Consider the following 14,739-nt stretch of genomic DNA (forward strand, 5'->3'; position numbering starts at 1 on the left):
GGTCTAGGCCCGAAACATCAGCCTTTCTGTTCCTATGATGCTGCTTGGCCTGCTGTGTTCATCCAGCTCTGCACCTTGTTGTCTCGGATTCTCCAGCATCTGCAGTTCCTACTATCTCACATTCAATTCCCTACTATTTTCCAAAGAAACCTGTTTTCCATTCAATATTTCACAAAATTGAAGTGTTGTTTTTAAATTAAATTGTTGATCATTCACCGCAGATGAATGCTTTGAGGAACTTCTGCATGGAGATAGAATTGAAAAGCAAAAAAATTACGTTTCACTTGTATCTTGTTAGTCCACATACTATGTAGAGTTGTGGTTTCCGTATGATAAGGAGGATATGGGACATTGGAGAAAGCTTTAACACAACAGAGGGACAATCCAAACCTGGAAGACTGAAAAAGTTGGGCTCCTTCCTCTAGAAAAAGAGAACTGAGGGAGACCTGATGTAAGATTTAAATTTTTCGCAAGGATTTTGATAAGATGAAGAGGGATGTTTTCAGGTGCATGTGCGTGCAGGAGTAGTGGGTGGAAGAGATCACAACTATGGGTCATAAAATCCAGTAGGAAATTTGATAGAAGATTATTTACTTAAAATAGCATTGATGCATTTCAGGGGGAAGTAGACAGTACAACAGGAAGAAACAGATGGAGATAGACAATTTTTTTTATGATTAAACAAGGGTATCAGGGACTCGGGTCCATGGCAGGCACATGGAGTTAGGCCAAACATCAGCCATGATCTTATCGAATGGCAGAGCAAGCTCAAGAAGCTGAATGACCTACTCTGGTTCCCAAGTTCCCATGATATACTGACTCAATTAGATGAAGGGTAAGGAAGAGTTCATTGGAACATAAGAAAACACAGGTAGACAAGTTGGGATCAATGGCCTGCAGCTGTTCTGTAAACGTAAACGGTCTACTTACCAACCGACCCTCCAGTTGAAAGCTGGCAGAATTCAAACAGCCCATCAAATACAGGACAGTCTTCACCCACGTTAACTAAGGGAAAGAACAGGCTTTAAATAAATTTTTTACAAAGTGAAAGAAAAAGGTTAAGTTACTGCTCAGTGATAAACAGGTTGATATAGAACTAGAAAAAATACCCATTCTAAAGAGATTCCCACTGAATAGCTACTAGCTTCCTGTTATTCTCATCAGATGGCAAATAGACTAATTTCTCAAATTTTGTAAAGTTTGTTTCATGGCTATCTTTTGAACCACCACCTATTACATATAATGCTCAAAGAGAGCCTTTCTGAACATTTCCCAATGGTCTAATAGGTAGAAATGAAGGCTTAACTCACTGTAGCACTAAGTCAGGTAGACAAGACGCCCTACTGTCCAATTGTACTAAACACTCCCTCGCTCGGGAAGAAGGAAAGAGAGAGAGAAAATTGAGACTTTCCAATCCCTCAGCTAACCGATAATTCCTACTCTGTGAGGGAGAATGGGTTAGAGTTAGAGTTAGGGTTAGGGGAGGAACAGAACAGGAGTAATCAAGTATTGAAGTATTGAAACAAATCCCAATGCAATCACTTTCGGATTGTTAGCCAGGCTCAGTGTGGCACATCTGCTTTGCTACACTAGCACAAAGAGCTCTTCCCTTGCAGATGGAAATAATATGTACACATACTGCACCTCAACTCAATGAAAGGTGTCGGTCATTCAGAATCATAGAGCTATACAGCATGGAAACAGACCCTTTGATCCAACTCCTTCATGCCAACCAGATATCCTAAATTAATCTAGTCCCATTTGCCAGCATTTGACTCTTATCCCTCTAAACCTTTCATATACCCATCCAGATGCCCTTTAAGTGTCGTGATTGTACCAGCCTCCATTACTTACTCTGGCAGCTCATTCCATACAAGCTGGCTTATTTCTCAGGGCAATATCCTCACTAATCAGAGTCAACATCCCTTTGTTTAAAATTTAAACAAAGACTGGAACATAACTGTCAATCTTAAGTAATGAATGCATTTTCCTTGACAATGCCTCTGCCATAGACCACTTGCCAACCAATTAGCACTCTCCTCTCTCGGAAAGAGAAACGTTGGTGCTCCCCTTGAATTGACATTCTTGCAAATTGTCCTGATGAGTGCAAGACAAAATGTGTATTTCTCAGCAGCACTCCTGTTCTTTACTATCAAATGACTATTTAAATCCTAATCATTAGTGTTTTCAGGATGAAGAACTCTTGACATGACAAATGATCTCTTCAAAACAATGAGAATGCCATTAACCTGAAATGTTGACACTGTTTCTCTCTCCACAGACAGCTAAGAATTTCCAGCATTTGCAACATTTTGCTTTCACTCCTAAACACGTGATGCCCCCTTGTTTTCAATTCCCCCAGCCAAGAGAAATAGCTTCTTTCCATCCACTTTAATCAGTTTCCCTTGATATCTTACACACCTTGATCAAACTAACCATCCATTAAATATTCTAACTTGCAGGGAACACAACCCTAGTTTCTGTAAACTCTCTTTGCAATTTAACTCCAAGTCCATGATCATTCTTGCAAATCTATTCTTCATTCTTTACTCAGAGAGTAGTAAGGGCGTGGAATGCCCTGCTTGCAAAAATAGTAGACTCACCAACTTTAAGGGCATTTAAATGGTCATTGGATAAACATATGGATGATAATGGAATAGTTTAGGTTAGATGGGCTTCCGATTGGTTTCACAGGTCGGCGCAACATCGAGGGCCGAAGGGCCTATACTGCGCTGTAATGTTCTATGTTCTCTCAGCATGTGATGCCTAGAACTGAACACAATACTCTAACAGGGCTTTATATGTATAACACGCCACTAGCATTTCATTAACACATCCATACTTGGTGCTAAAATTTATTTGCCACATTTTGTCCATTCACATAATGTGTTATTGCCTTTAATTTTATACTTCTGTCTACACTGCTTACACAGTCAATCATCTTCATGTCATCAACAGACTTATGTACATCTGCTAATTAGAGTACCTGTGCATAATCTACACTGTTTCTGCTGATTGCATTAATTTCCACAACAGAAAGGAGGACAATTCTGTAATTTCAATTCTTCTTGTAGAATCTAACTTCTGTAGTGCCTGTTGTATGAAACATTATTCATATTACAAACAGTCACAGATCCTTTTGCCTTGGTCAAATCGACCTTCATGTCCCGTGGCCATCAGGAATAGAGTACATATTTTAACGAGAACCTGCATTATACACTAATTAACAAATCCATTGATGGAATTTGAAGGACTTCAACACATACTTGTATTATGTCCTATCACACCACTTAATTGAATGTTAATTCAATTAACCAGCAATACAATGCTTTTTTGGTGAATTAATGGAGCCCTACAGTGTTTTTATATAGATTGTTATTTGAAATGAGTGAGATTAAACCTTTTTAAATGCACAGCTGTACTTAAGTGAGAGAAAAGCCAGTATAAAAACCCAGTGGACTAAATTCTACAGTACATCCTTACGTAGGAAATAGGTAATAAAATTCCAAGTTTTGCTGACAGCACTTTAGTACTCTACCTCAATGAAGAATGCAAAAACTTGTTTTGGCATTTAATCCCTTGACTTCAATCCTTTCCCAGATCATCACCTTTTCATTCCTCTCCACTTCCCCACTGACCACCCCACTTCAACCACCACCATCACCACCATGCCACCCACCACTTCCCCTCCACTCTGCCTCTGTACTTCTGTAAAACTCATTATATCTCTAACATCTTGAAGTCTTAACACTCTGCCTACTCAACCCGAGTATTTCCATATTTTAAAATGGCAACATACATCTCTGCATCTGCTTGCTGTATTCAGACATGTTGTCTGGACGGATGGACCGCAGAAACTTGATGTAATCATCACTGTGGTACTTCGTCATTTCTTCAGCTGAAGCTTTGTGTGGACGCTTTGAAAGAACAGAAAGATCGTTAAATTTCAAACTTCTTACACGGATACCTACAGGAAAAGAGAGAACGCAGAATATCAGACATATGTTTAAAATGGAGAAATTTAGTATGTAGAGTATTGAAGGCAAAAATCATAACATACACCTTATCCTGAACCGCCCTTGAGAATACATTGATGGGTCATCTTCTGGAAACACCAGATACAGCAAACGTAGTCTCACATCACTATTAGCAAGGGAGCTCAAAGAATGTGACCCAGCCAGAATAAAGGGACAAAGGAACACATGCCTCATCAAGATCATGTGACTTAGTGGAAATCATGTCAAGACAGTGCTGTCCTTATCCTCCTATGTGACAGTGATTGTTGCCAAAGAAGATTCAAACAATTTTTTGTGCATTCAGTAGGTAACTCCTGCCTGCAGTGTGCATTAATATTTAAACCAGTAGATAGGTGATGGCATCCACACAGCTCTGTTGTAGGGATTGTATGGAACAGGGAATCATTTGTCACAGAACCTGCAGTATCTGAACTGTTCTTGTAATTATGACATTTATGTGACCTGTCAAGTTCAGTTTTTGATCAACAGTGTCACACCGAGGATTTGATATTGAGGAACGCAACAGTTGTGGTGCCACGGAATGTCAAGGGAAGGTGGTTTCACTCTTTCTTGTTATAGATGGCCATTACCCAACACTTTCACAGCTCAAATGTTACTTGCTAATCACCAGTCCAAGTTTGAACACATTCAAGATAGTAAGAACTGCCGATGCTGGAGTCAGAACTGTCAACATTCCTGCTCCTCTGATGCTGCCTGGCCTGCTGTGTTCCTCCAGCTCCACACTGTTATCTTGAACACATTCAAGTCTTGTTGCACACAGACAGCTTATGACCATAAGAAATAGCAACAGGTGTAGACTGTTTGGCCCCTCAAGCCTACCTGCCATTCAATAGGATCATGGCTGACTTGATATTCACTTTCTAGCCCTTTCCCATCACCCTCAAATCCCCTACTGATCAAGAATCTACCTCAGCCTTAAATATACACAAGGAGTCTGCCCCACAGTTCTGTGGCAAGTAGTTCCAAGACCCTCAAGCCTCTAAGAGAAGAAATTCAGCACGTCCTTAGATTAGCACCCCATAATTCTGAGACAATGCCCTCTGGTTCTAGGCTCTATGTGGGGCAACATCCTTTCAGCATTTACATTGTCAAGCCTGTTACAACCAGATATGTTTCAATGAGATCACCTCTCATTCGTCTAAATTTCAACGAGCAGAGTGCCAACCTGTTTAACCTCTCCCATAAACCAATCCCACCACACCAGGTATCATGCTAATGAACCTTCTCTGACTTGCCTCCAATCAAATATATTTTCTTAAATAAGGGTATTAAAACTTGTCAGTTCTTCGGATGTGGTCTCACCAGCACTTTAAACAGCTCCAATAAGATTTCCCTTATCGTATACTCCAAACCCCGCTATTATAAGGGCCAACATTCCATTGGCCTTCCTGAATACCTGTTGCACCTGTTAGCAAGCTTTGTGTTTCATGCACAACTAGCCCCCACGTCCTTTTGATCCCTTTGTGTTGCAGCTTTCTGCAGTTTTTCTCCATTTAAATAATACTGTTGTTTTGCTCTCCCTTCCAAGATGAACAATTTCACATTTTCCACATTACACTCCATTTGCCAATTTTTTGCCCACTTACTTAACCTACTAATCGCTTCATTGAGAGGAGTTGGGAGTGGAACCAGTTGTCTTCAGACATTTACATCTGGAGTATTCTGAAGTAATATAATGTATTACTTAATATAGTTGAACTACATGCATCTTCCATTGAAGTCTATCACCTCTACCTCACAAGCTAATTCTTTTGTCTCCCTCTGACTTCGTGCATCTGGCACCTTCTCTTTATACTTTTACATTTCTGGATGTCCATTTGTTCTCTAGTTCTCACATCACTTGTATTGGCTTCTCCTCTTCTCTCTCTTACTGAACATTAACATCTATTGCTGTAGGCCACTGCTGAGCCAATCCGATTCTAGAGTCAGGTGGTGTTGGATTCAAACCAAAACCTGGGGCTTGAGCACTCAACTTAGACTGGCATTCCAGCTCAGTAATGAGGGATTACAGCCTTGCCAAAGGTGTCATCCTTTAGAAAAGAAATTAATTTGAAATCTGATTATGAATTTGAGGTCAGATGCAAGCAATCTTTTTTTCTTTTGTTTTTTCTTGGTTTTTTTTGAGCACAGTACAGGCCCTTCGGCCCACGATGTTGAGTCGACCTATTATCCTACTAAGATCAATCTACCCTGCGTACCCCACATTTTACTTTCCTCCATGTGCCTATCCAAGAGTCGCTTAAATGTCTCTAAAGTATCTGACTCCACTACCACTGCTGGCAGCGCATTCCACACACCCACCACTCTCTATGTGAAGAACCTACCTCTGACATCTTCCCGATACCTTCCTTCAATAACCTTAAAATTATGCCCCCTCGTAATAGTCATTTCTGCCGTGGGAAAAAGTCTCTGACTATCCACTCTATCTATGTCTTGCATCATCTTGCATACCTCTATCAAGTCACCTCTCATCCTTCTTCGCTCCTATGAAAAAAGCCCTAGCTCCCTCAACCTTTCCTCATAAGGCCAGCCCTCCAGTCCAGCAGCATCCTAGTAAATCTCCTCTGCATCCTCTCCAAAGCTTCCACATATTTTCTATAATGGGGTGACCAGAACTGAACACAATATTCCAAGTGTGGCCTAAACAGAGTTTTATAGAGCTGCAGCATAACCTCATGGCTCTTAAACTCAATTCCCCTGACAATGAAAGCCAACACACCATACGCCTTCTTTACAACCCTATCAACTTGGGTCGCAACTTTGAGGGATCTATGGACGTGGACCCCGGGATCCCTCTGTTTCTCCACACTGCCGAGAATCCTGCCATTAAGCCTGTATTCTGCATTCAAATTCAACCTTCCAAAATGAATCACTTGACACTTTTCTGGGTTGAATTCCATCAGTCGCTTCTTTGACCAGCTCTGCATCCTGTCAATGCCCCATTGTAACCTACAACAGCCCTCCACACTGTCCACAACTCCACCAACTTTCATGTCATCGGCAAACTTACTAACCCACCCTTCCACAGAAAGATCACAAACAGCAGACGTCCCAGAACAGATCCCTGCGGCACACCACTGGCCACCCAGCTCCAGGCTGAATACTTTCCCTCTACTACCACCCTCTGTCTTCTACTGGACAGCCAGTTTTGTATCCAGACAGCCACATTTCCCTGAATCCCATATATCCTTCCTTTCTGAATGAGCCCACCATGTGGAACCTTATCGAATGCCTTGCTAAAATCCATATACACCACATCCACTGCTCTACCTTTATCGATGTGTTTTGTCACATCCTCAAAGAATTCAATAAGGCTTGAGGCATGACCTGCCCCTCACAAAGCCATGCTGACTATTTCTAATCAAACTGTGCTTTTCCAAATAATCATCAATACTATCTCTCAGAATCTCCACACAGTCACTACTCAAGAAATGAGGGATAACATTTAAATCTTCAAAAACCATCAATATAGGTGAGTTGGCCATTCACATCATTGCTTTTTTAAGGACCCTGCTTTGCAAACTGACTGCCCTGCTTGTCTACAAAATAACTGATTACATTTCTAAAGAATGCATTAACATTATGAAAGGGATATTATAAATGTAAATCCTGGTTTTTTCCTGTATTTCTAATACTCTGCTTTTCTTCTCTTTTACTTTCATCTGTTGTGGAAATCTCAATGCAAATCATCACTTCACACCTGATTGTCACAAAAATTATCTAGCCTTATGGTTATATAGCAAGAATTGTCATGTGGCACAGAGGTATTATTCCTACCTCAGGGTCAGAAGATCTGGGTACAAGTCTTTCCTCAGGATCTGATGGTCAAAGAGGTACTTCATAACACATCCGAACAGGTGGATTTAAAATATTAAAGTTACATCTTGTAACTGTTACATACAGTATTTGTGGATCTATGGTTGTGTGCAGACTGATAAGACCATTGCTGCCTGGATGAAAACAAGTTCAGGGTTTGGGGAAAATTTGATCGAATTAGACACTATAAGGTTAAGCAGTACATCAGAAAACAATCCAAAATAAGACTGCCAGAAGTATGTGAACTATACACTGATGACAAACCAAAAGAACCAGAAGGGACTAAAGAAACATTGATTTCCCGAATGCACTGCTTGAAAGGATGACAGAAAAAGATTCAATGCTAACTTTTTCAAGATAACCAGATCAAACTTGAATGGGAAAATATGGTACGACCTGGGAAACAGCCGACAAACTGGGTAGCTTTTATAAAGAGCCAGGACAAGTATGAAGGGACAACAGCGTCATTTGATTATTCATAACTTACCCGAGCAGTAGAAAAAGACCAACCAAAATAGAGAGGAGTAGGCAAGCTGATGTTTCGGGTCCAGACCCTTCTTCCGAAATGGGGGAAGGGAAGGGGATTGTAAAATAAATAGGGAGAAAGGGGGAGGCGGACAGAAGATGGATAAAGGAGAAGATAGGTGGAGAGGAAACAGACAGGTCAAGGAGGCAGGGTTGGAGCCAGTAAAGGTGAGTGTAGATGGGGAGTTAGGGAGGGGATAGGTCGGTCCAGGGAGGACGGACAGGTCAAGGGGGCGGGATGAGGCTAGTAGGTAGGAAATGGGGGTGGAGCTTGAGGTGGGAAGAGTGGATAGGTGGGAGGACAGGTTAGGGAGGCAGGTATGAGCTGGGCTGGTTTTGGGATGCGGTCGGGGGAGGGGAGATTTTGAAGCTTGTGAAGTCCACATTGATACCATTGCGCTGCAGGGTTCCCAAGCGAAATATGAGATACTGCTCCTGCAACCTTCGGGTGGCATCGTTGTGGCACTGCAGGAGGCCCAGGATGGACATGTCGCCCAAGGAGTGGGAAGGAGAATTGAAATGGTTCGCGACTGGGAGGTGCAGTTGTTTGGTGCAAACCAAGCGTAGGTGTTCCACAAAACTTTACCTTTACTGGCTCCAACCCTGCCTCCTTGACCTGTCTGTCTCCTCTCCACCTATCTTCTCCTTTATCCATCTTCTATCTGCCTCCCCCTTTCTCCGTATTTATTTCAGAGTCCCCGTCCCCCCCATTTCTGAAGAAGGGTCTAAACCCGAAACGTCAGCTTTCCTACTCCTCTGATGCTGCTTGGCCTTCTGTGTTCATCCAGCTCTACACATTGTTGTCTCAGATTCTCCAGCATCGGCAGTTCCTACTATCTCTCCCCAACCAAAATAGATCCTGCTTGGTAGGACAAACATTGCTAGTTTATTGACAGCCTAACTAACTTTTGAAATACTCACCACACAAGACAAGATCATAAATTTATTTACTTTTTGTAGGAATGAAGTTGCTAAGAATGAATACAGCTTTCTAAATAGCACAGAGGCAAACTATTTTGACAGCATGGAACAGGACAACAGAGAAAGCTAGATTAGTGAGACTTCTACGGGCACTGTGTAGACATGTTTCCACAAAGAAAAAGGATAGTACTGTTAAATCTGGAGCCCCTTGGTTATCCTGAAGTACTCAGGGTAATATACAGCAGAAAAAGACAGCTTATGACAATCTTCTAAACAGTAATACTCGAGGAAGCTTAAAGGAATAAAGAAATTTCAGGAATTGAGTGAAAAAGGAAATTAGGAAAATAAAGAAAGGGTATGCAAAAATGATGGCTGGCAAAATTAAGGAAAATCTAAAGATTTCAATAGAATAAGAAGAAGATGGCAAAGTAAAGAGTTGAACCTATCAGAGATATACATGGCAACCTGTGTATGGATGCAGACGATGTGGGCAGGATTCTTAATGAGTCCTTTTTGGATGAGGCACTGCAAATATACACTAAACACTATCTTTAATTATAGGAGTTCATCAAGCACTTGGCATTTATGTCCTTCATTGCATTTTACTCCAATATAACTATATTCCCACGAGAACCTATCAAAGGCTGCAATGCAATTCACAGGGGCATAATGACCCTAGTTCCCTAAATTACAATAAGTTTTATCTTTGTATTGGACAGGAGGAAAAAGAAAGGATGAATTGCACAAACAAGTTAACCCACTAACTGTTCCATGGTACTTACATAGATTTCCATTTTTCTGTACAAGCCATAGTTTAGAAGCAGGTTATGCGTCATTCGAATTCTGTGGGGTTTCATTGGATGGCCCTGTCCATAGTAGTAATTCCCAACATCACCTGCATTTAACAAATGAAAAGATAATAAAAAGCTTCCCGCACACTGGTATACAACAGACAGTATCTGAAGACCTGAAATACAACTAGTACACAATAACCAAACTGATTACTGATCAGCAAGATGCAAGAGGGTTATTATAATTTATCCATTGTCTTTGGGATATTATTCAGTTTACACCCAAAAGACAATACAACCTATACTGTAATGAACACTCATGCTGTTGATGAGCTGTTATGGGTTAATTAACATTGCCCTTGAATCATTTCCAAGGAAATGTAAAACGATATAATCTCTCCAGTTCATGCATCTGTAAGCCACGATTAGGTGGCTGGTCATCTTAGGAGCCTGGGGACAACAGCAAAACTGATTTTCTATCAGTCGAGTACAAAAAGATGTATCCTAGTTAAGAGTTGATAAACTGAGTTAATGACAAACAAATAGAAATAAGTTTTGATGCAGAATTCACCTTCTCCATCCATTCCCCTTTTGCCACAAATGCACCTCAGTTTACTGATGGAATTCAAAAGATTAGGCATAACTATACACGTCAAAAAATACCGATACTTCACAAATTTATTAAGAGTGTTTGGAGGATGTAATTATTAGGCTAGATAAAGGGCAACTAGTATATGTTGGATACTTCGGTTTCCAAAACACATTAAGGGATTAATATAGAGTTGGTAATACATCAGCAGGAAATTGGTTCCAAGACAGGAGACAGTTTGCAGATTGTAACTAGTAGAACACTGCAAGGATCAATTTCAATTGAAGCCTATTATCCATAATTTATATCAAGGGCGGACAAAGATATGGAGAGAAACAAACATGTTTACTAATGATATAAGCTAAGTTGGGAACGTAAGCTTTGAGAACACAAAGAAGTGGCAAGGAAATATATCCATGTGTTTATGGGCAACAGGATGACAATCAGAGTAGAAGGTGGAGAAATGAGATTATTCACTCCAGTCCTAGGTAACTTCCATGACATACAAGTGCAAGGCAATGATCATTTTCAACTGTTTTGTGAAGGGTAGGTCGTGCCCCACAAACCTTATTGAGTTCTTTGAGAAGGTGACCAAACAGGTGGATGAGGGTAAAGCGGTTGATGTGGTGTATATGGATTTCAGTAAAGCGTTCGATAAGGTTCCCCATGGTAGGCTATTGCAGAAAATATGGAGGCATGGGATTGAGGGTGATTTAGCGGTTTGGATCAGAAATTGGCTAGCTGTAAGAAGACAGACAGTGGTGGTTGATGGGAAATGTTCATCCTGGAGTTCAGTTACTAGTGGTGTACCTCAAGGATCTGTTTTGGGGCCACTGCTGTTTGTCATTTTTATAAATGACCTGGATGAGGGCGTAGAAGGATGGGTTAGTAAATTTGCGGATGACACCAAAGTCGGTGAAGATGTGGATAGTGCGGAAGGATGTTGCAGTTTACAGAGGTACATAGATAAGCTGCAGAGCTGGGCTGAGAGGTGGCAAATGGAGTTTAATGCAGAAAAGTGTGAGGTGATTCACTTTGGAAGGAGTAACAGGAATACAGAGTACTGGGCTAATGGTAAGATTCTTGGTAGTGTGGATGAGCAGAGAGAGCTCGGTGTCCATGTGCATAGATCACTGAAAGTTGCCACCCAGGTTGATAGCGTTGTGAAGAAGGCGTACGGTGTGTTAGGTTTTATTGGTAGAGGGATTGAGTTTCAGAGCCATGAGGTCATGTTGCAGCTGTACAAAACTCTGGTGCGGCCGCACTTGCAGTATTGCGTACAGTTCTGGTCACCGCATTATAGGAAGGATGTGGAAGCATTGGAAAGGGTGCAGAGGAGATTTACCAGGATGTTGCCTGGTATGGAGGGAAGGTCTTATGAGGAAAGGCTGAGGGACTTGAGGCTGTTTTCGTTAGAGAGAAGAAGGTTAAGAGGTGACTTAATAGAGACATACAAGACGATCAGAGGATTAGATAGGGTGGACAGTGGGAGCCTTTTTCCTCGGATGGTGGTGGCTAGCACGAGGGAACATAGCTTTAAATTGAGGGGTGATAGATATAGGACAGATGTCAGAGGTAGGTTCTTTACTTAGAGTAATAAGGGCATGGAATGCCCTGCCTGCAAAAGTAGTAGACTCGCCAACTTTAAGGGCATTTAAATGGTCATTGGATAAACATATGGATGATAATGGAATAGTTTAGGTTAGATGGGCTTCAGATTGGTTTCACAGGTCGGCGCAACATCGAGGGCCGAAGGGCCTGTACTGCGCTGTAATGTTCTATGTTCTATGTTCAACAAGGGACAATCCAACCATCGCCCCATAACATTCAATGGCATTACCATCACTCAATCTCCCACTGTCAATATCCCAGTTATCAATAACAGACCCTTGATGACACCACTCCTGAAGAACTTCAACCTTAACTTCCATATCTACAACTTGAATTTGAGACCAATGTATTCACTGGTGACAGACACAATGTGGGTACAGAAATCGGGGAGGAGGTCCATGACCTTGCAGGCTTAACAGCAGATAATCTCCAGGGCAGGATGAAATGTACCCCAGGTTGTTTAGTGAGGCAAGAATGGATAAAGCAGTGGTGCTTGCAACAATTTTCAATTCCTCTCTAGCCACAGAAGTGCCATAGCACAGCCATCATGTACCATTTTCAAGAAAAGAGCAAGGGATAAACCAGGAAAACACAGTTCAGTCAGCAGTTTACATCGGTTGTAGGAAAACTATTACATGCAATTCTGAGAGACAGGAATAATCTATATTTGGAGATTCAGGGATTAATTGAGAATAGTCAGAATGGCTTTGTTAAGTGGACGTCATGTCTCACTAATTTGATTCAATTTTTGAAGAGGTAACCAGGTATGTAGATGAGGGCAATGCTTTTGATGTAGTCTACTTGGACTTCAATAAGGCTTTTGATAAGGTCCCGCATGGGAGACTGATAGCGAAGGTGACAGCTCAGGGCATCCAAGGAAATTAAGCTAAATGGATCCCCAACTGGCTGAGTGGCAGGAAGCTGAGGGTGATGGTCACGGGGTGTTTTTCCGACTGAACGTCTATGTCCAGCAGGATCCCATAGGGGTCGGTGTTGGGACCCATGCCTTTCATGGTTCTTATAAATGCTTTACAGGTGATCGTAGAAGGGTTGATCAGTGAAGACCAAGGATTAGAGGGACTTCAGTGTGCATATTGGACTAGTTCCTTAAGGTATTAGGATAGATGGATAAAGCAATTAAGGTTGATTATGGGATACTTGCCTTTATTAGCGGAGGCATAGAGTTTAAAAGCAGGGAGGTTATGGTAGAACTGTATAAAATGTTCATTATGCCAGTTAGAGAAACCACACTATAGGAGGAATGTGATTTCACGAGAGGGTGCACAGGAGATTGCCTCGGCTGGAGAGTTATTAAAACAGATCGGACAGTTGTTTTCTTGGAGCAAAGGAAACTGAGGGGTGGGCTTGTTTGAGATGCAAAAAATTATGAGGGGTATGAGACAGTAGACAGGAAACAACTCTTCCCCTTGATGGAGGGATCAATGACCAGGGCCACTGATTTGGGTTAAGGGGCAGAAGGTTTAGAGATGTGAAGAAAAATCTTCTTTTTGCTTAGAGCGTGGTGGGAATCTGGAACTCACTGCCTGTAAAAGGTGGGAGAAGCAGAAACCAGAAGTAGTGATCAGATGTGCACTTGTGAATGCCAAGGCGTACAGACTATGGGCCAAGTGCTGGAAAATGGAATTAGAAAAGTCAGGAGGTTGTTTTTGACCCGCTTGGACTTGATGGGCCTTTTTCTGTGCTGCAGATGTCTATGATTAATATTTTAGGTAAAAATTACTATCTTTTACAGGAGTCCTTTTTCAAGGGCTTACATGTGTATTTGACTGAAACCCATTCAGTACTCTGTATATAGTTTGGCTACTTTGCAGCATCCACTGGTTGTCCAGCTGTCCTCTGCCAGTCGCTACGACATTGTGACAGGTGTACCCTTAGCAAAGGCCTGTCTGTGGTCAGATAGGTTTAGCTGAGCTCCTGAGATGTGGGATGAGATTGGCAGAAGGCAAACTGACTGCAGGGCATTTCTCAACAGTGTCTCCTATTTGCTACCTTCCAATAGCGAGAGAGAGAAGGGGCTCTGGGGGAATGAACAGACTGACTAAAATTCTGTGGAATTTTAGGGGAATGAGATGAGATCGGAGGAAAACATGAAAATTTAAAGGAGACTGAAGGATCAGAACCAAGAGTTGTTTCGCTTAGCTGAAAAGTATAGTACATAGGTGTGCAGTCTCAGGATGAAGGGGCACTCATTTAGGCCAAAGATGAGCAGAAACTACTGTACTCAAAGGGCTGAGTGTCTTTGGCACTGTATTTCTGAAGGTCGTGAATGCTCCATTGCTGAGTTTAAAACTTGAGATTGACAGCTTATGCTGGCTACTCAGAGAATCGATGGCTGCAGGGAGAAACGAGGAGAGTAGAACTGAGGCGGATGATCAGCCATGATTGTATGACCTGTTCATGCGCCCCTTCCTGGGGGGAGGGGGGGGGG

The 14,739-nt window shown here is 41.8% G+C and overlaps 1 protein-coding gene across 1 annotated transcript in view; it reads right to left on the minus strand.

The window, feature by feature from the left end:
* Positions 1-875: 875 nt before the first annotated feature.
* The window catches only part of LOC125481750 (histone deacetylase 2-like), a 14,209-nt gene continuing 345 nt past the window's right edge, over positions 876-14,739 (minus strand). The window contains exons 2-4 of the mRNA XM_048593659.1: positions 10,082-10,194; positions 3,800-3,917; positions 876-1,005 (exon numbers count right to left, since the gene is read on the minus strand). Of these exons, the coding sequence (XP_048449616.1) occupies positions 923-1,005; positions 3,800-3,917; positions 10,082-10,194 (314 nt within the window). The 3' untranslated portion in view covers positions 876-922. The remainder of the gene's footprint in view (positions 1,006-3,799; positions 3,918-10,081; positions 10,195-14,739) is intronic.

The sequence above is a fragment of the Rhincodon typus genome, unplaced genomic scaffold, assembly GCF_021869965.1.
Source record: "Rhincodon typus isolate 14 unplaced genomic scaffold, sRhiTyp1.1 hic_rhity00003413, whole genome shotgun sequence".
Lineage (NCBI taxonomy): Eukaryota > Metazoa > Chordata > Chondrichthyes > Orectolobiformes > Rhincodontidae > Rhincodon > Rhincodon typus.